The sequence below is a fragment of the Sclerotinia sclerotiorum genome, genomic scaffold (genome assembly GCF_000146945.2).
Source record: "Sclerotinia sclerotiorum 1980 UF-70 scaffold_7 genomic scaffold, whole genome shotgun sequence".
In the NCBI taxonomy this organism is placed as follows: domain Eukaryota; kingdom Fungi; phylum Ascomycota; class Leotiomycetes; order Helotiales; family Sclerotiniaceae; genus Sclerotinia; species Sclerotinia sclerotiorum.
In genome coordinates this window covers 1190014-1209352 of record NW_001820829.1, presented here as the reverse complement: position 1 = coordinate 1209352, position 19339 = coordinate 1190014, and the positions used below count along the sequence as shown (strand labels likewise).

General features: G+C 44.2%; 10 protein-coding genes across 10 annotated transcripts; 8 read left to right on the top strand and 2 right to left on the bottom strand.

Moving 5' to 3' along the window:
- Positions 1-329: 329 nt before the first annotated feature.
- SS1G_06044 (hypothetical protein) lies at positions 330-2467 on the bottom strand (the record flags this gene model as incomplete). The annotated part of the gene is made up of 4 exons (XM_001593072.1): positions 330-912; positions 971-2110; positions 2189-2220; positions 2279-2467. 4 exons carry the CDS (start codon positions 2465-2467, stop codon positions 330-332), a joined length of 1944 nt encoding a protein of 647 aa, XP_001593122.1.
- A 418-nt stretch (positions 2468-2885) lies between these two features.
- SS1G_06043 (predicted protein) lies at positions 2886-3896 on the top strand (the record flags this gene model as incomplete). The annotated part of the gene is made up of 4 exons (XM_001593071.1): positions 2886-2906; positions 3146-3284; positions 3651-3762; positions 3821-3896. The coding sequence occupies 4 exons, from the start codon at positions 2886-2888 to the stop codon at positions 3894-3896; spliced, it is 348 nt and encodes a 115-aa protein (XP_001593121.1).
- Positions 3897-4401: 505 nt separating this feature from the next.
- Positions 4402-4667, top strand: SS1G_06042 (predicted protein; the record flags this gene model as incomplete). The annotated part of the gene is made up of 2 exons (XM_001593070.1): positions 4402-4418; positions 4580-4667. 2 exons carry the CDS (start codon positions 4402-4404, stop codon positions 4665-4667), a joined length of 105 nt encoding a protein of 34 aa, XP_001593120.1.
- A 2825-nt stretch (positions 4668-7492) lies between these two features.
- Positions 7493-8537, top strand: SS1G_06041 (hypothetical protein; the record flags this gene model as incomplete). The annotated part of the gene is made up of 2 exons (XM_001593069.1): positions 7493-7498; positions 7560-8537. 2 exons carry the CDS (start codon positions 7493-7495, stop codon positions 8535-8537), a joined length of 984 nt encoding a protein of 327 aa, XP_001593119.1.
- Positions 8538-8781: 244 nt separating this feature from the next.
- Positions 8782-9750, bottom strand: SS1G_06040 (predicted protein; the record flags this gene model as incomplete). The annotated part of the gene is made up of 1 exon (XM_001593068.1): positions 8782-9750. One exon carries the CDS (start codon positions 9748-9750, stop codon positions 8782-8784), a length of 969 nt encoding a protein of 322 aa, XP_001593118.1.
- Positions 9751-11369: 1619 nt separating this feature from the next.
- Positions 11370-11794, top strand: SS1G_06039 (predicted protein; the record flags this gene model as incomplete). The annotated part of the gene is made up of 3 exons (XM_001593067.1): positions 11370-11469; positions 11534-11567; positions 11752-11794. The coding sequence occupies 3 exons, from the start codon at positions 11370-11372 to the stop codon at positions 11792-11794; spliced, it is 177 nt and encodes a 58-aa protein (XP_001593117.1).
- A 617-nt stretch (positions 11795-12411) lies between these two features.
- Positions 12412-12767, top strand: SS1G_06038 (predicted protein; the record flags this gene model as incomplete). Its single annotated transcript, XM_001593066.1, has 2 exons — positions 12412-12547; positions 12610-12767. The coding sequence occupies 2 exons, from the start codon at positions 12412-12414 to the stop codon at positions 12765-12767; spliced, it is 294 nt and encodes a 97-aa protein (XP_001593116.1).
- Positions 12768-14950: 2183 nt separating this feature from the next.
- SS1G_06037 (glucan 1,3-beta-glucosidase) lies at positions 14951-16434 on the top strand (the record flags this gene model as incomplete). Its single annotated transcript, XM_001593065.1, has 5 exons — positions 14951-15015; positions 15068-15193; positions 15256-15512; positions 15563-15581; positions 15636-16434. The coding sequence occupies 5 exons, from the start codon at positions 14951-14953 to the stop codon at positions 16432-16434; spliced, it is 1266 nt and encodes a 421-aa protein (XP_001593115.1).
- A 580-nt stretch (positions 16435-17014) lies between these two features.
- Positions 17015-17340, top strand: SS1G_06036 (predicted protein; the record flags this gene model as incomplete). Its single annotated transcript, XM_001593064.1, has 2 exons — positions 17015-17103; positions 17178-17340. 2 exons carry the CDS (start codon positions 17015-17017, stop codon positions 17338-17340), a joined length of 252 nt encoding a protein of 83 aa, XP_001593114.1.
- A 152-nt stretch (positions 17341-17492) lies between these two features.
- SS1G_06035 (hypothetical protein) lies at positions 17493-19061 on the top strand (the record flags this gene model as incomplete). Its single annotated transcript, XM_001593063.1, has 2 exons — positions 17493-18442; positions 18539-19061. The coding sequence occupies 2 exons, from the start codon at positions 17493-17495 to the stop codon at positions 19059-19061; spliced, it is 1473 nt and encodes a 490-aa protein (XP_001593113.1).
- Positions 19062-19339: the final 278 nt, after the last annotated feature.

Here is a 19339-nt window from a genome sequence, read left to right as displayed (position 1 = left end):
ACTGATACTGTCTGCTTCCGAGTGGTAATCCTCGGCACTGCCATGAGAAATCATGCCCCTTGGCTGGGTATTTCATTCAGGGAGATATATGCATGACTGGTTCCATGACTTTTATTCTGTCGAATGTTATGATGTCCTGGGGTTCCTCACAGGATCGTCTGAGCGGGCTGGATCCGCTGCGTTGCATCCTTGGTGGAAAGAGATCCTTGTGGGGACAAGTCCGGGATGTGCAGATGTGCTATGAAGGACTTGTTAGTCAAACGCATCATGGACGAGAGTAATAGTAGGAGTGAGCTTACAATAATCCTCAATGTCTTTAATCAAAGACCTCATTCAGTCCATGTGCGGCTCATGGCAGGAGTTGCCTGGTTGATTTTTTGAAGAGTCTGCGCCATCATTTTGATGCAGTCGCTCGCGTTTCTCAAATTGGTCATTCCGTTTGCACTCTTAGGATCATGCAATTGTTTCACAGCCTCCTGGAGTCGCTGTTCACTTTGGTGATAAATCTCAATCAAGGAAGGTTGTTGGTTAACAACTGGGGGTGTCTTGACTCTCTTGACGGCTTCCTTGTCCGAGGTACTTGGCTCCGTAATGGCATCCTGCTTACGCTTCTTGGAGCCAGTGGCTGGCTTTTCTGTAGGCGGTGGGGATCCACCGGCACTCCTGGATGTGCATGGATCACTGTGCACACGCTTCATGTGGTCATAAAGGTTCCAGCGGCGTGGGAAACCATTGCCAGTGACGCCGCGCTCGCAGCCGTCATACTTGCAAAGGAATGGCTTATCTCCATGTCCATGCATGGCGTGGGCTTCTCTCTCATGACGGAGTAAACAGGCCGTGGATGAAAATTTGTTGTCCGCGCATGCCGCGATCTTGCAGCGGTATGGCTTCAAGTGAGAGTCGACAAATTTGCTGCAGGGTAAAACGGTTAGCTTGATAGTTATTTTTAGAGGGAGTATATGGATCCTACTCGTAGTTGCACTTGAGCTTCTCTGGCTTGTGTTGGCATGAGGAAGTTCCTTCCCATGGGCAGTGGTATAATCCATCAGATTTGGTGGTCACATTATGATATAAATGATGATCACGAGCTGAATTATCAGCGTCGAGACTGGAACGTCCCATCAACTTGAAGGACTCCTCTGGCATCTCGGTTCCTGGGACACGTCTGGCATTGGTGTCACTAGCAACTTTGGAAGCTCTTGGTCCCATTGGCTTCCTTATGGTCCTGTCGCCGGTCTTGTAAGGAGGTGAATCCATGAAATCTGGAAGGCCTTGAACATACCTTGGCGATCGGCCTTCAGTAGGGGAGTAATCCGGTGGGCTGTTTATTGAAGACATCATTTGTGGTGGAAGAGTCCATGATTCATCGGCTTCGGGTGTGTGTGGTTTTGCAGATTCAAGTAAAGCAGCATCCCACATGTCTGGAGATCCTAATATAGGACTGTCGAAGAAAACAGACTCTTGTGCGCTGTGAACATAACTGGAAATGGAGCTAGAAGCTGCTGTCATACTTGTTGGCAATCCATGACTGCCGGGAAACATTTCAAATCCTCCTGTTGTCAATGACAAAGTGGGTGGCTGCTGAAATCCACTGGTGACCGGTACTTGGTAATCATTTCCCGCCATTTCATCTGCTCCTGGGTACTGGAATGTGCCGAATGTGGATTGAAGATCAAATTGTGCTGTTGGGGTATACAGAACAGAATTTGGTGGGCTAGCTGATCTACCTTTAACATCTGATCTTGCAGAAGACATTTGATATGATGCCTGAGAGGCATTGGGATAGTATCCCATTGGCAAAGACTCAGATGTCGATGTTGATTGAACTGTCCTTGATGATTCCTTGGATGAGAAGCGAGTCATTTCCACTGACTCTAGATCAGTAGTCAAATCGGTGGGCCACCGTTGACTTATCATCTGAGCTACCGGTATGTAAAGAGAAGAATCAGAAAATCCGCTGGGTCCTTGGGAAGTAGAATCACGGCGTGGGTACTGTAAACCCTCACTTTTTCCGTTCCAGGATAATCCACTGTACTGCCCCTGGGTAGGTTCTGTATGACGCAAAGAAAATCCGGTTGTTCCTTGGAATGGGGCTCTTGAATGGAAACCGCTACACAAGATCTAGGTTAGTGTGATGTGCAAACGCTATTGAAATAACCACAATTGCAAATAAAACAGAAAGAAAAACAAATAAATCAAGACAACAGCATCCAGAGAGTCCTGTAGCAGCAATACGTTAGTTTTCATCTTTAAAAAGTATAGAGGGTATTCTACAGACCATGTGGGATTCGCCATGAGCATCTAATGGTCGATTCCGGGCAGTTATGTCGAGGGCATCCAGGGCAAATGGTTGAACATCCAGGGCAATAAACATGAACAAATGAGAAAGGGTGGTAGATCCTGGAAAGTCCTTGGCATCCATACGGGCTGGTCTTCCTTGTGTTCCTTGTGATGTAGATGTCTCCATGGATGGTTTTGTTGATTGTGAAATCCTTCTGCTCAAAAGAAAACAATATCAAGGTTAGTTGATGCTCGACCGTGTTATAGGGGATTATTGTCAGACTTGTAGTCGACATCGAGTAGGTTACGTACTCAGTGGCATAATTGATGCCTGATGCTTGATAAAGCACCGTAACTGACCGGAATAGCCAGTTACTTCCTGTGATAGTTCCCCGGAGTGTCGTTTGAGCAGGTAATTCCACAAGCGGTAGTTGAATAGGAAAATAAATCCATGGTGTCCAATGTGGGAAGTAGTTGAAAGACGAGTGATGGGTATCCTAATGCATGGAAACTGCATGTAGAAACAATCTGGACAGTATAGCCGGGAGTTTGTTGTCATCTGGCATGCAGCTGGCCCTGCACGCGGGTTGAAGGCTATTGTTGAGATGACTGATAGTACCGGAAAGGTTCGATGCGCTCGCAGGATATGCGAGCCCCACATCTCGGAATTGTCGGCGAGAAGGATCCTTCTGACTTCGGATACAGCGAATAGGGCACCTGGAAAAGAATTTGGTGTCTGGGTCCATTGGAAATTCGGGTCCTTCCGGTGTATAAAGAGAAATTTGCAGTCCGATGTCCATTTCGGGTAGGTATATACTCACCCAAGACCGGAGGTCTCTTGTTTGATATTTCATAATTTTGTCAGAATGCTCTCGCAACCTCCGAAGAGGTGAAGCATCCTCTCGCCGTGTGGATACACGGTAAGACCATCGAATATCCTATGGGTTCCTGGAAAACTTGGGAAATCTGGATTTGTGCCTGGGGAATGTCCTTGGAACGTCCGGGTATTATTGGAAATCTTGTGTCGTTAAATGAAAGGTACATGAATTTTCTGGGAACATAAAAACATCCGGGATTCTAGCAGTAAAAGCAAAAGCAAACTCTCAACGCAAATCAAAACAACGCGCGAAATAGAAAAAAACAATATACCTGGCGGATGCCTTCCTGGAATGTGATGGTGTGTCGAAGCCTGCCATGGTTTCCGGGAGAATGGTCAAAGTCTCCGTGCAAGTCATTTGGGATCCTTTTTTTATTGAAGCAACGGCAGTGTGCTTTGTCGAATGTGTTGCGGAACTATTTGTTGAGATACTACTCTTATGGCCACGGCCTTGTGGTATGAGCGAGAAATAATAACTGATGTTGATGATAAGAACAATCCGGCTGGATGATCTCTGTTGGTATGTTTGCAAGAAGGACAAGCAAGACAAGTTGGGCAGCTTTAAAGGGGGATCCGCAATATACAAGAACTGGAGTAAGGGCGAAGTATGTTTGGTCTTGGGCGACAGTCAAAGAGGCTGATTGAGACGTGAGCAAGGTAAAGGATGAATGAGAATGGAAAGAAAAGAAGAGTTCGTCCAAGGTGGGGGAGGTTGGGCACTTATGCTTTTCAATGGTAACCAAATTGAGGAGACAAGGTAGGAAACGCACGAAGCGAACAAAAACCAAGGATATGTGATATTAGTGAAATGGTTAGTGAAATGTGTGAAAGGACCAGGGTAATTGATTTGTTAACGAGGGTCCTCCTGCCATGTGAGACATTGATGCGTTGTCTCTTCTTTTGAATCGCTTTCCTCGTTTGAATTAGCCACGAGCTGATGAGTTGATATCACTGGCTGGCTAAATGGTCACCCCTTCACGACTCACCAAAATTACGGATATACCTTGCATTTTGACTGAAAGTCCTCACACCTGCCTTGTTGATATCCTGGTATCGATTCTGTTTCTCTTAAAATAAATATGGGCCATTGATGTGAATTACTGCATGACCCCTCCATCAACCAGGTTGTGTATGGATGAGATGAACAGGAGCTGCAGCAGATTTTCTCTACTTTTAGCCTGTGATTCTGGGAAAAGTCCATTGCACACTGAACACTGAACAATCTGAAGGCACGAAAAGAAAAAATGGCTTCCTGTACAGTGTAAGGTTGCTTGGTCAGGGATAGAAATGGGATGACGACGTCCGCCGAGGAATATCAAAAATGTGATAGATTCTTGAAAACGTGCATGCATAAGTACTTTGCTGAGTATATTGGAAAGCATATTATGAATGAAAATGGTCCAGAGACTAAGCCACATTCAGTAAAAATGAGGCTATAAACAGGTTTGTGATCCTTATCACGGAGAGGAAGATGATCCCACTTGCCGTTTTTCTCTTTTCTGAACTCTAAACTTCCCGAGAAAGATTATGCAACATCAGGGTCAGTTAGTCAAGGCTCAGTTCATTCGACAAGACGTGAAGTCAAGGGAAGTTGTGTATCATAACAAGCAAAAGGTATGTCCTTCAAGGCTTTCCTCCACAGGTCAGTGTCACCCTTTTTCTAGCCTTATCAAATATTGGAACTTGGCAACATCAAAAACGAGAAGGTAACATCATTCATTACTGATAATAATAAGATTATAATTTCGGCTTTTATTCGAGAAATCCATGGAACACACTATCGTTCGTATTTGGAGATCGGTTGAATAGTTGTGCCCTGAGCCGGACGGAAGAAGCCCCTTACCCGCACTTGTCTATTGTCAATTTGTTTGAAGTTTTGATGGCTCAGAGCATAAACTAGAAGGTTTTCCTTTGATTACATCCGACGATCTTTTCCTCCCACAAGGCCACAACGTGAGATAGTTCAGGGGATAGAAACTCTAAATTCTTGAAATGAAGATCATGATTCATCGTGCATCCTTTTTTTGGTACGTACATCGCTTTGCAATTAGAAGGATGTATACTTTCTGTATGATGAGCATAAAGATGCGCGGAATGTCCAAGGAGTTTTCGGCAACTTTCCCACATCAATCAATTGCACGTCCGGATGGGAAAATGGTGTAGCCATTAGCAAGCGTCTCTCGATGCGCTGGTCTCTCTGTGTGGTTGATTGGAAAATTGATTGGCATGCAATCCATCAGCTCTCCAGCTCTTTCCTGCAAGTTGTCGCCCCGTATCATTGATAGTTTCATTCACCTGGCCAATGGAAACGTTATCTCAGCTGCATCATTTCAAGCCTGCAAGCAATTCATTACTGCACATATTACATGGGTCGAACATGAAGCTGTCCGTCAATTTCTGATACGCGTATTCGCTTTCTGCCTGTACGCGGAGTAGCATTCAATTTTTTATCACACCATAGAGAATCCATGGAGGAACTCTTTGCAAGGCCTTCATTAACTACAGATCCAGCACCAAGGGTTTCAAATTGCGAACACACGATGAGTCTTTCTCGTGCGGTCCTCTTCGCGGTACCTACTTTTTGTATGACATGATAATATCAAATTTGTGGTGGACGCAATGAGGCCAAGAAGACAGAGACCTTCTCAATTGAACAAGGGCAGGTGCAAATTTTCTATTTTCCTCTGCGCGATTTTTCGGCATGGCGCCTGCGATAATCCACTTTCATGCTGGCCTGTCACTGTACGATGACAAAAAGTAAAAGAAATTTTATAAAGTTCAATAACAATTGGAAGTTCAAAGCTTTCGGCAGTACGGAACATGTATGGAGCTACAAGTCTAAACTCCAGATTCGGAACTTTTGGATAATGTCCTATGTTCCACGGCTTTGTACACTTCAGGAACAGCACACAAGCAAGGTTCGGGATAGACAATTCTAAGAATGTCACCCTCACCGAGACGGTCCGAGGCTTCTACACTTCACACGCGATCATTCAGGCTATAATGCCCAAGAAAGTCTCTTAGTATTCTTGCTTCCAGGCGAAAGGCCCCGTTCATTCCGTTCAGCACTCAGTTATCCCAGGAATTTTTCAGCATTCATGTTGATCATACCAAGCAATATTGTCCGTTTAGACGCTGGAGGTTCCAATGCCTCAAGAAGGTTGAGCAGCTATATTTCTTACAGCCAAGGTACTATGCAACAAGTTTTGCATATTCCAGCATGGGTGTCACGGAGGTGCCCAAACTTCAGACTGGCTTGAAGTCATTGAACAGATTTCAAGCCATGCGTCAAATATCACTCTAATAGGGCATTCGGAAGGGAGGGAGAAATTCACCTCAACCATAATGTGTGGTACAGACCGAGTAGATGGTCCAGACTCCGCTCACTTACATTTCACATGTTTGCATGCGACTCATGATGCAAGAAGATTGATTAGATCCAACTAATCTGCATCATTCCGAACACGAAATATCACGCAATGGATAACAAGCCCTGCTATCTCTCCATTGGCACGATTTCTGATGCACTGTGAGCTTCGCTAAAGTGCCGTGTAACGTTCAGGGATAGCTTTCCTAGAAAAAGACGTCAAGCGTGTTGCACGACGATAACATACAAATAGTGAGCTCTCACTTGAGCCGCCAACCTACAATTCAATTGGAAAATGACCCTCGTGTTTGAGCACGACCGAGTGACTTGTAATTCGCCAGCTATTACTGGTCTATGAATCTTCGCAAATTAAAACACAGCTTTCAGTCCTCAGCTGGCTACGATTTCAATCACGTTGTACCGCCTCAAGCGAGTATCCGAACGTGCGTGAGTGAGGCTGTGGAGTGACACGAGTAGGTGCCAATATTAAGACACTACGAAAAGTGAATGAAGTATCTGAAGTGCAGTCAAAAAGTGGTAGAGCTAGACTAAGAAGAAATGGAACGGTAACCAGAGGATATTATACAAAAAGGCTGGCGTGAATATTGAGGACTGATAGTAATCGCTTCGTATATTCAGCGGATAATAGATGTATGATATGACTTGGGCTGGTAAGAAAGGACTGAGAATGAGTTAGTTAAACCGATCAAATTGGATTCGGGACAATTGGCCCTGTTTCGTGATGTTTTTACAGGAATACCCTAACTTTCAGAACGTATAACATTAAATCTTTGGAATATATTTTTCATTCGTCGCAAGTTCACGTATCGATGGAGGGGCATCTTTATCACCACGTGACGGATTCTTATCCGGTCTAGCTACGCGGGGACCCGAGAGATTTTTCCACTCCACCGACTGAATGTATGATCGCACAAACCAGTAAGTAATTCCACATACATCCATTAATCATGCCGGTAAGTACGCTCCTCAAATGCATAACCCCCAATACCACTAACACTGGTATTTATCTGGCAGCTCATAATATTAACGGGCTACCCTACCTCCGGCAAAACTTACCGGGCTACTCAGCTCCGCGAATACTTCCTCGCGAAAATATCCTCCCTTCCCCCCAGTAGTCCTTCTTCCTCCCTTCGCGTCCACCTCATCTCAGATCATACCCTCGCCATTCCCCGGGAAGTATATAATCTCGAATCTAAATCCATCAATGAGCGATCGAATAATGCGAGCGAGAAAGATGCGCGGGCTACAATATACGCTGCGGTGAAGAGAGTGTTGAGTAATAAAGATGTGGTGATATTGGATGGAGGAAACTATATCAAAGGCTGGAGATACCAATTATTTTGCGAGGCAAAGGCTATGCGGACAGGTTGCTGTGTTATGCACGTAGGGGTTCCTGCTGATAAAGCCAAGGAGGTTAATGAGGCGCGGTTGAAACGAAAGAATACGTCACAGTCGGAACAATCTGCGGCAATCGCCGAGGTTAAAGAGGAAGACAAAGCATACGAAAAGGATAATTGGGAGAATCTGGTGTTTCGATACGAAGAACCGAATGCGATGGTTCGTTGGGACTCACCGTTATTTACAGTTGTGTGGGAGGATGAAAACGTGCCCGGAGATGCTATTTGGGATGCTATAATCGGGGATGATTCTGAGGGGAAAAGAAAGATAGTGAAGCCGAACGCAGCGACAGTTGCAAAGGTTCACAGTAGCGAGGGATTTTTATATGAGTTGGATAAAATTACCCAGACGGTTCTCAATCGAATATTGGAATGGAGCAAAGATCACCCAGGCGAAGGCGGCGGAGAAGTCAGTGTAGGGAAAGATTCAAAAGGAGACGAACTAGTGGTGGAATTACCTGGAAATCCGGTAGGATTACCGGCGTTGCAGCGGTTGAGGAGACAGTTCATCAGTCTGCAGAGGACTAATGCGGTGACTGTCGGGAGGATTAAGGAGACTTTCGTGAGATATTTGAATGATAGTTTTGAGGCTTAGGGATTTTGGGCATTGTTATGGCGTTCGGGAAGTTGGAAATGGATACCCTAGAAGTCAAATTAACTCGCAAAAGTTGTCATCTTTCTTAACACCTCTTCGAAAACATATCACATATTGTCTTAACTGACACATTTCCGGAAAATCTTGCATATATAACGCTAAGTGCCCAACGCCAAGGTTCCTCCCTATCTCCAATGAAGAGCTATTTCAGACAGAACGGATATAACTGTAGCTTTCACAAAATTTAAGCATTGCCTCTGATCCATCTTGCCACCTGCTCGCCCCATTCTTCTCCTTCTCCACTACTTAAAGCCATTGGCGGACTAATATGATTATGGCCTTGAATCTTGATAACCTCAATCTTCTCTCCCCAAACCTCCTCCCCTAGCTTCACAAAATCATCGTTGGACTTCAGAATCTCATCCACAGGGTCCCACTCCGAATTCATAACCAGTAATTTCGGAATTCCCAATTCCTCTCTTGACTTCTTACTTTCTCCTACTGCTTTCAACAAGCCACAGGGACTCTTCGTTTGGATGTTTTCATCACTCCCATAATACCGATCTAACATATCTTTTCGGTCAGCCCGCGATCCATCGAAATTATACGGAGCTCCGACTTTAACGACTCCTTTCAATGTCACATTAGATCCTCCCTGCCACGATTTTCTCTCCTCTAGAAACCGAGGTTCGAGAAGATACGTGGCGATGTGAAGGCCTCCTGCTGAATTACCCATAAGGTACACATCTCTTTTATTTCCTTTGCCATCAAGTAGATCGGTTTTGGAGAGCCATTGGAGGACGGTGGATATATCTTCCGCTCCGCTGGGGTAGATGGCCCCTTCCCCACCGATTTCGCTGTCCACCCGTCGATAGTCTGGAATAATGGTTGTGATGCCTCGTTTGGAGAAAAAAGCGCCTAGATTGTGATATACGAGGTTCTCGAGGAATGGTATATCAAGGGTTTTGTCGCCGCGGATGAGACCACCGCCGTAGAGGTAAATTAGTATGGGGGAGGAATTGGAAGTGTTGCTAGAGGGGTAGAGATCGAGGGTTTGGCGTGGGTGGGAACCATATGTGTGAGTGCTGCGGGGGACGGAGAGGATAGAGACTTTATTCTTTAGGAGGGAGGGAGCCATGATTTTTGTGGTGGGAAGCACGACGTCCATTATGACTGTGCCAGTTGTGAGGGATAGTTCCTTAATCGCTTGCATGGTTGTGGATGTGATGGAACTTGATTCGATGTGACGGACTGGATGAACCTTTCTATAAAGTGCTATTGTGAAGTGAGATTGAAATACTTTGTTGTTGATACTGTATCCCAAACAACCTTGAACTTTGCAAGCAGCCAGAAGAACAGAAGGTTTCTACTAGAGTATCAGACAAACCTGCGAGCAATGAGGTTCTTTTAGAATCACTTTAAATAGTTTTAGTAACTGCATAGGTGCCTAGCAAACCAGTATCTCTAACTCTACATCATCATCTAGCGCTTACCGGAGCGCGATCCTTTCAATCCACAGACATATCTTCATTCAGTGAAACGAAAAGATTCCCACTCCATTCAACGTCCATTATCCACCGATCTCCACAACGGATATATATAAAATGCGCAATCACTCGGTGCTTGGATCAAGATAGTGTAGATAGGAACGGATCTTCTCGGCCTTTTAGAATCTCCACGGGAAATTCTATAACGCCGAGAAACTTGGGAATGATTCCCATGATGTGAGATTGAGGGGGTTGCGCTAGGTCAATGGAATGGTGGTTTATGGGGTTTGGATGGACCCCTCATGCAGAGTCCACTTATCATGTGGACGGCCCCGCTAGGAGCTTTACGCGTACCAAATGAAGTTCGGGGACTACGGAATACACCAAATATACTTTCGTTGTCTCTTTTCGTCTCCTTTGTATCAGATTCTCTCACAATGACTCTCTTTTCTTCTCATATTCATAGAATCAATTTAATTGATATGCGTCCTATAAAATGGCATTAATTCTCCCAAAGAAGCAACACGCTGTGACGAAACGTGATATATGGATCACGCAAGAACTAACCTCTCTTATCTCCCCGAGACAAAAAATCCGTCAATACCAAGTCGCTACTTCTCGCTGAGTTGAAGGATTCTTTCTGTTTCATGGGTTAACCATATTCCAGGTTCCCTATTCTCCATAAACGACAACTGCAGGTCTTTCGAAGTCATCATCCTAAAACTTCTTACTGCCACTGAGAAATTCGAGAAGATTCCAGTACGTGGAGAAGAAAAGCTTCAGTCACGGCTAATGGAATGGTGCTGAAAAAATTGCCCGAAAAATGTGAGAATTGCGGATATTTCCTGAAGGAGGAAGAGGGAGGAAAGAAGGTTGTTGGTGGCACGGTATTGAGAACTTTGTGCATGAGAGAAGAAACCAGCAACGAATTTTCCATACATGATATTCTGGGACATCCTAACATACAAAACATCCAAAATATAATTAAGCCAAGTTCGCAGACACACTCGTGCTATCTGTTCAGTAGAGGGCTCTCTGACTGACATCAATCATTGGAGGAGAAAAATTCATAGCACCAAAGAAGAAACCATCTTGGTTCCCTGCAGGCACAGAGTTTAGGGCTGGGATAGAGATATTTTATGCAACGGCGTCTTTTGTTTGCCAATGGGGGGAAGGGGCAGTGAAAAGCTGCGGATGGTGAGATGACACGAAAGTTAGGATAAGGGAGACTTGAAAGAATTGAAGGCAAATTTGGGGGATTTGAGTTTGTAAACTTTGATGTAAGGTTATGATGAGAGCTCAATAGCCAGTATATATAAGGATGTTGTTGCGATGGAGATAAAAAATGAATCGAACTTCTAATCGTCACTTGATGACGGAGTGTAAAATGCACTTTGACACTCAATTCAATGCGAGATTACTAAACCAGACCCCAAGCTATTTGAGTGAGTTTCTGAAATTATAGGTAACCTATATCTTCTAATTTCAACTTGTGAGCCAAGTTTCAAGAAGTAAGAAAAGTACATTATGAGTGTTGGTATATGTATGATATTAGAAAGAAGTGAACAAAACGTGAGATATATAACAAAACTCTTTTTGTAAATCTCGTATAATGATCAATTGTTGAGAAGAAGCACGAGAAGAATTGATAATGGCAGTCGTTCAAAAACACATGAAATTTGGAAACTACCCATTACAGATCATTCTAATCATGGCTTTCTTTTCAGAAAGAAAATTGTTGGAAAATCGAAATTGGAGCATGCTCCTTGAGCTCACCGGGTGTTGACCTCCTGAGATCTTGGCAGCATATGCATATATAGTACATATGCATATAAGGAGCAAACAAAACTCAACTTTTAATTCATTCTTTCCTTTTTGGTATACTGTTTGTTTGCTTTCAATATTTTGATTTCAAAGCACTTTAATTCCGAAGGCCGAATACCCAACCTATTCCTTCATTTTTTTGAATATATGCTCGCAGCTTAACTGCTTAGCTAGAGAATCAATCAATTCAATCTGATACTCTTTCTGGTCTTAAGAAACCCAACACCGGGGCTTCACCGAGAGCAAGTTAGCTAGGTAATGGTGAGATGAAGAGAAGTGCAGCCGTTCTCCTATGCTCTTTATATTTGGTATTGATAAGCATCATCTCAACTTTTTTATTCAACCTCAAAGTAAAAAATAGAAAGTTTTATTCATTTATAACTCTGATCGTTTCTGCTGATGTCTTTCTCCAATATCAGAAAAGTTGAGCTAGCCTGAATGAAGACTAGTGTCATATTTATATGCGCATTCCGCTTTGGAACATTTCATTGTTGAGGAGAACTCGAAAATCAAGGTAAGATTTAGTTCTTGACATTCAGTATTGAATGCCACCACTTAAGATCATGTCCGACTCGAAACGTCCCTTGATTAAAGGTCCTCCATGTCCACCTCGATCAAATCCATTGACCTTGTCCTACAGCCAGCCTGCCCGACCAAGAAATGAGGTATCGGTATGTGCAAGAGGCGACAGTATCAAAGGTTAGTTTCGCACCGCCCTTTTAGGTTCTATGCTATGATATTGAGCTTACTATCATCTACAGTCGTAGAGTTTAACGGATTTGCAACTCCACAGCCATTTCTCAATCCATCGATCATGCAGAAAAAGGCACAATTGGAACGAGAATGGAAGGTAAATCAGGAAAGGATTAGACGACAACAGCCTGAGACAAGCCAGGCGGGAGCTTCTTTTCCATCTTAATTGAAGGAGATGTGCCAAACAAACGTTGACCTGGTGTCACGTGATGCTACATACTGTCGTGTTTGGGTTCTTCAGAGTTTTCAAGTTATAGTTATGCCAAATTGATTTCGAGTGCTCGATTATACGTTGTGTCCAAAGCACTACTCAGGGGGATACACCAACCTCTACATGAGTAGCTCATCATGTGAATAGCCACTGTTACAGCAATCTTTCCAAGGTCCGAAGTCGGTCGAAAGGTTCGGATGATGAACCTGCGAACTCTGAACGTGTTCGGATACTTACATTTTTTGATAGATCTCATCTGTTGTCCCTTATGACCTGAAGATCTGTCTATGAGTTCGCTCGTTTTTGGTTGCTTCCTTGATTTTAGGTAATAGAAGTGATACTATTCGGCGATATCAAAGTCGTTGTCATGGTTAATGGCATACTATGATACTTTGGATCTGATGTGCATGAAGCTGGATCATCAAACCCGCGTTTTAATGCACTCCGCCTTTTTGATATCTCTCATAAACGATCCATCGACCCTGAAAGCTTAACTTCTTCACTAGTGTGGCTGGCTGCCACATTCTACGGGCGAGGGCTAATCCCACCATTAAACTCAAAATTATAGTACTAAAGAAGTCGGAAAAACTCAATATGACGGCTACTTCTTATTCCATCATTTTGAGTCCTTACCTACTTTCATTTTGTACTCTACAAAGAGAAATTAATTTCTGCGCAACCCCTCTATCACCTATTGCAAGCCTCGGCGAATAGTTTCTGGAACTCATTGTTGTTGTTTTGGTTGGGTGTCGTCAAAATCGGGCTTAGGGGTTTAGCAATTATGCGGTACGGAAGTCGATTTGTCTCACAGGGTTATTATTATTATTTTCCGACGTGTTCATCACATCCTCCCTCGGTGAACTATCAAAAGTGGACAAACAGCCCGAGTCATTCAGGTAAGAAACTTCGCACCAAGCGATGCAGAGTTGACCTCGTGAAGCTGCCTGCTAGTCACTCGTGACACCTTTTATGTCGAACAACATACCACGGCTTTTTGAGGTAGACCAATAAGAGTAAACATCTCACGTGAAGAGCAAGGGTCAAGACAGCTGAAAGCAGGACTTGGTCTGGGACAACGCAGAGCAAGATCCTCTCATCTCTCATCTCTATTGACAACCAGGAAACGCAAAAGCTTCCGAAAACTTCCAATTGTCATTCGACGGGTATATTGGCTGCAGCATGCTGTGCAACACAAGGGTGATGTACCGGCATCATTTGGGACAAACCTTATAGGCTGCTTTTAAAATTTTCTGTTTGTTTCTGGATCAAGATTTTCGAAAGAACTTTTCCTATGGGCATTCGTCGTTCTGGCCAGAACTTTGAGCATTCACCATCTCACTAACATCCATGATTAAAGAGCAGTCTAGATGTCGAGGGTCCTTCAGCGACCAGGAAGATAATCTCCTATAAGATTGATTGAAGATTAAGCTTAGAAGGATATTTTCATTAGCGTGCGATGAGACTGCAAAAGTCAGAAGTCAGTGATTTACCTAGCTAACCTTGTAAGGGATCTTTGAGATTTGTCTCTGGATTTTGCGATTTTTTGAAGCTATTTGATGATAAAAGCGGCATTGAAGTACCCTGCACTATTACTTTGTGCCTGGCACTAATACCTCCTTCCACATTCAACCTTTACAAACAGAATCCACGTTGAAGCTTCATCTATTACACTTTTTCTACTGGTCGTGAGGCCCGAGACAGACTACCTAGCTTGGATTTAGCAGAGTTGCATCTTCCGAGAAGCTGGCTTTGTGCGATCACCCGATAGGTGTCATGCAGCTTGGCTAATAACATTTCTTGCAATCGCCATGTTTACATGAACCATTTCCAAAGATGGTCATGAAGACCGACGTGTCTGCTTTCAGCCACAATTTTCGTCTTTGCCTTCTATTTATCCAAATCCTGGGATAGCACAGTACTCTACTGCATTGGTTGCTCCTTCCTTGCGGGAAATAAGTACTCGGAAGCACCTCCCAATATCGATGAATGCTTCTTTCAAAACATCAACTTATCTTGTGTCAAGACTTTCCCTTACAGGCTTTCCCTAGGTGTTTTTTGGAGTACAAATAAATTGGCTTTCGTACTACGTCTAGATACCATTTGGGAATCTCCTGAAATTATCCCGAAGTTCGACTAAAATGGTATCATCTTTTAGGACTCTGATCATTGCAGCATGTCTGCTAGTGACTGAAGCTACGCCATTGTGAGAATGATTCCATAGTAGCCTACTCGCAGTGATCACTAACATACATAAGACTTAAGAAAAAGGGGTTGAGCTTCGACTACAATGGCGACAAGGTTCGTGGAGTCAATCTAGGAGGATGGTTTGTGCTCGAGCCCTGGATTACTCCATCGCTCTTTTATGGATCTTGGGTAGATGAGTACGTACCTTCGAACGATGGCCACCTCTAGACATCCTCTGACATTTTACTCATCATTTCAGGTACACCCTAACTCAAACACTTGGGAAATCTGCCTCGCAAGGCTTATTGAACGCGCATTGGGCGACTTGGATCACGCAAAACGATTTCAACGAGATTGCAAGTGTAGGCTTGAATCATGTTCGGATACCCATTGGTTATTGGGCTTTGAACCCGCTACCCGGCGATCCTTATGTGCAGGGACAGTTAATATACCTAGACCAAGCTATCGGCTGGGCAAGACAAGCTGGGTTGAAAATTATTCTAGATGTTCATGGTGGTGAGACATATTTTGCAACCAAGTAAAGATCGTCGCTAACCCCTGAGTAGCCCCAGGAAGTCAAAACGGGTTCGTTGGATATGGCGAGAACAATTGGTAGTATCAAAGGCTAATTGTGTATAGATTCGATAACTCTGGACGAAAAGGACCTATCACTTGGACCCAAGGAGATACTACCAAACAAACTTTAGCTGCTATACAAACATTGGCCTACCGCTATGCTCCAGCGACTGATGTTGTTACCGGAATCGAGCTTCTCAACGAGCCAGCTAACTGGGCCCTTGACATGGGTGCAGTGAAGCAGTTCTACTACGACGGCTGGGGAAATGTGAGAAACGCAAACCCCGATACTGCTGTTGTCATTCATGATGCGTTCCTTTCTCCACCTTCATGGAATGGGTTCATGAACTATCAATCTGGAGTCAATGATATCATTCTCGATACCCATATTTATCAAATATTTTCCTTTGCAGAGGTGGCAATGAAGCCTTGCCAACATGTTCAAGTTGCATGCAGTCAAATTGGCAACTTGGCCAACACAGATAAATGGACAATCGTTGGAGAATTCAGCGGAGCACAAACAGACTGCGCAAAATGGCTGAATGGCTTTGGTGTCGGTTCTCGATACGATGGATCGTATCCCGGCAGTCCTGCAGTGTACGGGTCTTGCCAGACGAAAGATGTAGGAACGGTTGACGGTCTACTTGCCATCGACAAAGTTAATCTTGCATATTTCATGGAGGCACAGCTTGATGCCTATGAAGCTCACTCGGGCTGGGTGTTCTGGACATGGAAAACGGAATCGGCTCCCGAATGGCATTTTCAGAACTTGACAAGAGCGGGATTGATACCGCAGCCTCTGACGAGCAGAAAATATGGGAAGCAATGCGCGACTTCAACCTGTTTGATACCAGGTAACTGAAGATTGTCAGGCCGGCTCCACGGGCAACTGCCAACACCTTTCTTTGGAGATTTAACAGCAGGCATAGGGTTGGATGATGTTCATAAATACAAAAATTTGGAAGATGCTATTTGTTGCGACTTTTTACGATGCAATAACGATACCCCTACATTCGCTCGGGAAAGGTTATGAGAAAGATATATCCTAGTCGTTGGGGATGGAACGAAGATTTAGAGTACAAGAAGTGCCAAAAGAGGGGTAATATATTAGTACAACAATTAGGTTACTCAACGCCTTGAATCATGTATTTATTGCCTTGGTCCAAGTCAGTTGAAAATAATATGGTCTAATTATAAGTCAATGAGACGTAACGAATAGAAACATTTAATAAAACCACCCAATTCTTGAAATTTCTTCATGTGGTGTTTGTAAGTTCTTAGTAACAAGTCCTGCTGACTATTAGTGAGCACACCAGCAGCAACTAGCAACCAAAGTACCGGGAATGTTTCCGGCATATAAGGGTGGGAGATTCCCCGCTTATTAATCCCCATTAATCAACGAATTCGGTATTAGCGTTTTGCCCCGCGTCTTATCTCCTTTGATGTCATGGATTACAGTTGAATTGGGGAATCCACTCGACATTTCCATTACCACATACACCACATATCGCCCACACGGTCCTCCGAGAAGGTTTGTTTTGCGTATTGGATGAGAAAGAGCCTTGCTGGCCTAAGATTCTTACTATAATGCTTAAATATTTCTAGTCTTCCATTGGCTCTATCGCCTCTCATCAACATTGCCGCGACTTCTTCCCGCAAATTTCCAAGCCTCTCATCCACCGGGCATAGCAAAGTTGCGGCTCCCACAACACTGGAGCGGGAGGACAAACGGTTAAGTGTTGATCCACTATTGGTAGTTGTTCTTTGATCCACACTTCAGAACAGCCGGCATGTGCAGATTCGATATCAAAACCTTTGAAATAAAAAGGATTCCTGTATTTATGGTTCTCTGTTCTGTTACAGTCCCTAAGCAGCATATAACTAAAACTTCAATCATCCAAATAACTTAAATCAATACCAATGTCTCCCTCCGCAATTGAAGACCATAGCAGCACGGCCAACATATCATCCTCAATCCACACAATACCCCTCATTATCAATAATGAACCCTATTATTCCTCCAACACCTTTTCTGTCTATTCTCCAACCGATAATTCACACCTCCACAACTGCGTATCAGCATCTGCATCTGATATTGATCTCGCCCTCAATACAGCTCAAGCCGCTTACCCAGCATGGCGTACTTTACCGCCACCTCAAAAACGTGACATTTTTCTCCGAGCAGCCGAAATTTTACTCGAGCGAAAGTCTCTCCTCGAGGAAATAATGCATAAAGAAACCGGCGCCGAAGCCATCTGGGCCGAGTTCAACACCCATACTTCTCGAGAAGGTCTATTAGATGTTGCTGGCCGTCTGAATTCTATCGTGGGTAGTATCCCCATGACATCCGAAGAAGGTCGTAGTGCGCTTGTGTACAAAGAACCCTATGGGGTCATTCTCGGTGCAGCACCTTGGAACGCTCCTTACATTCTCGGTTTCCGAAGTGTCATGAATGCGCTAGCAGTAGGCAATTGTGCAATTCTCAAGGCATCTGAATTTTCACCCATGTGTAGTTGGCAAATCTGTGATATTTTCCACAAAGCTGGGCTGCCAAAAGGAGTCCTGAACCTCGTGGCTATCTCGGTTGAAGATGCTCCGGCGAGAACTGCACAATTGATCGAGAGTCCTATTATCAAGAAGATCAATTTTACCGGTAGCACGAGGGTAGGCAAGATTTATGGGGAATTGGCGGGGAAGAATCTTAAGCCCATAGTGCTAGAATTGGGAGGAAAAGCTAGCGTGATCGTGTGGGAAGATGCAGATTTGAAATTGGCGGCCACGGAGTGTGCAAAGGGAGCTTTCTTGCATTCGGGTCAAATTTGTATGAGTACAGAAAGAGTTCTTGTTCACAAAAATGTTGCAGCGGAGTTGTAAGCTTTCCTTTCTATCCCCTCTATTCAATTATTCTCGTCATTCTTGACAAAAGAGATGATCAATGCACACTACAAAGCTAACAGCCCACACAGTGAACAGGCATTCGCAGCCGCCACAGCAGAAATGTTCTCATCACCAGGGACCCTCATCAACCCCCAAGGAGTCTCCAGAAACGCATCCTTAATCACCGATTCCCTATCCAAAGGCGGCTCTATTCTCCACGGCACAGCACCATCCGAAAATTCACCACCCACGACCAAAATGGCCGCAGTAATCCTCAAATCCGTCACGCCCTCCATGACCATCTACCGCGAAGAATCCTTCGGCCCAACCGTCTCCATAATCGAGATCTCGACCGAAGAAGAAGCGATCCGCATATCAAACGATACGGACTATGGACTCTCAGCCGGCATCTACACACGCGATTTACAGAGGGGTTTGAGGATGGCGAAGGCCATTGAGAGCGGTGCCGTGCATATTAATGGCCATAATGGGAGTATACATGATGAACCGTGTTTACCGCATGGAGGGATGAAGAATAGTGGATTTGGACGGTTTGGGGCGAGTGGGTTGGAGGAGTGGGTGAGGACGAAGACGGTGACGTTTATGGATTAGAGGTTGGGAGTTGGGAATAAAGCGACTTTGCTGATTTGCCATGACTGCGTGTGAAAAGGTCGGAGTGAATCCTGAATGGCTGCTATGTAGTGTATTGTGAAGTTTGCATTGACGGTCTTGAATCAAGGTTACCTTCCGTCTTTGTTATTTGCAAGATTGTATGATATATCGTAACTTCCAGTAGGGTACTAAATGACTAGGACATGCTCCACGAGTGCTTATCAACGTAATACTTAAGAACCAGATTATTCCCATTCAGTGGTTCTGTTCCGGTGCTC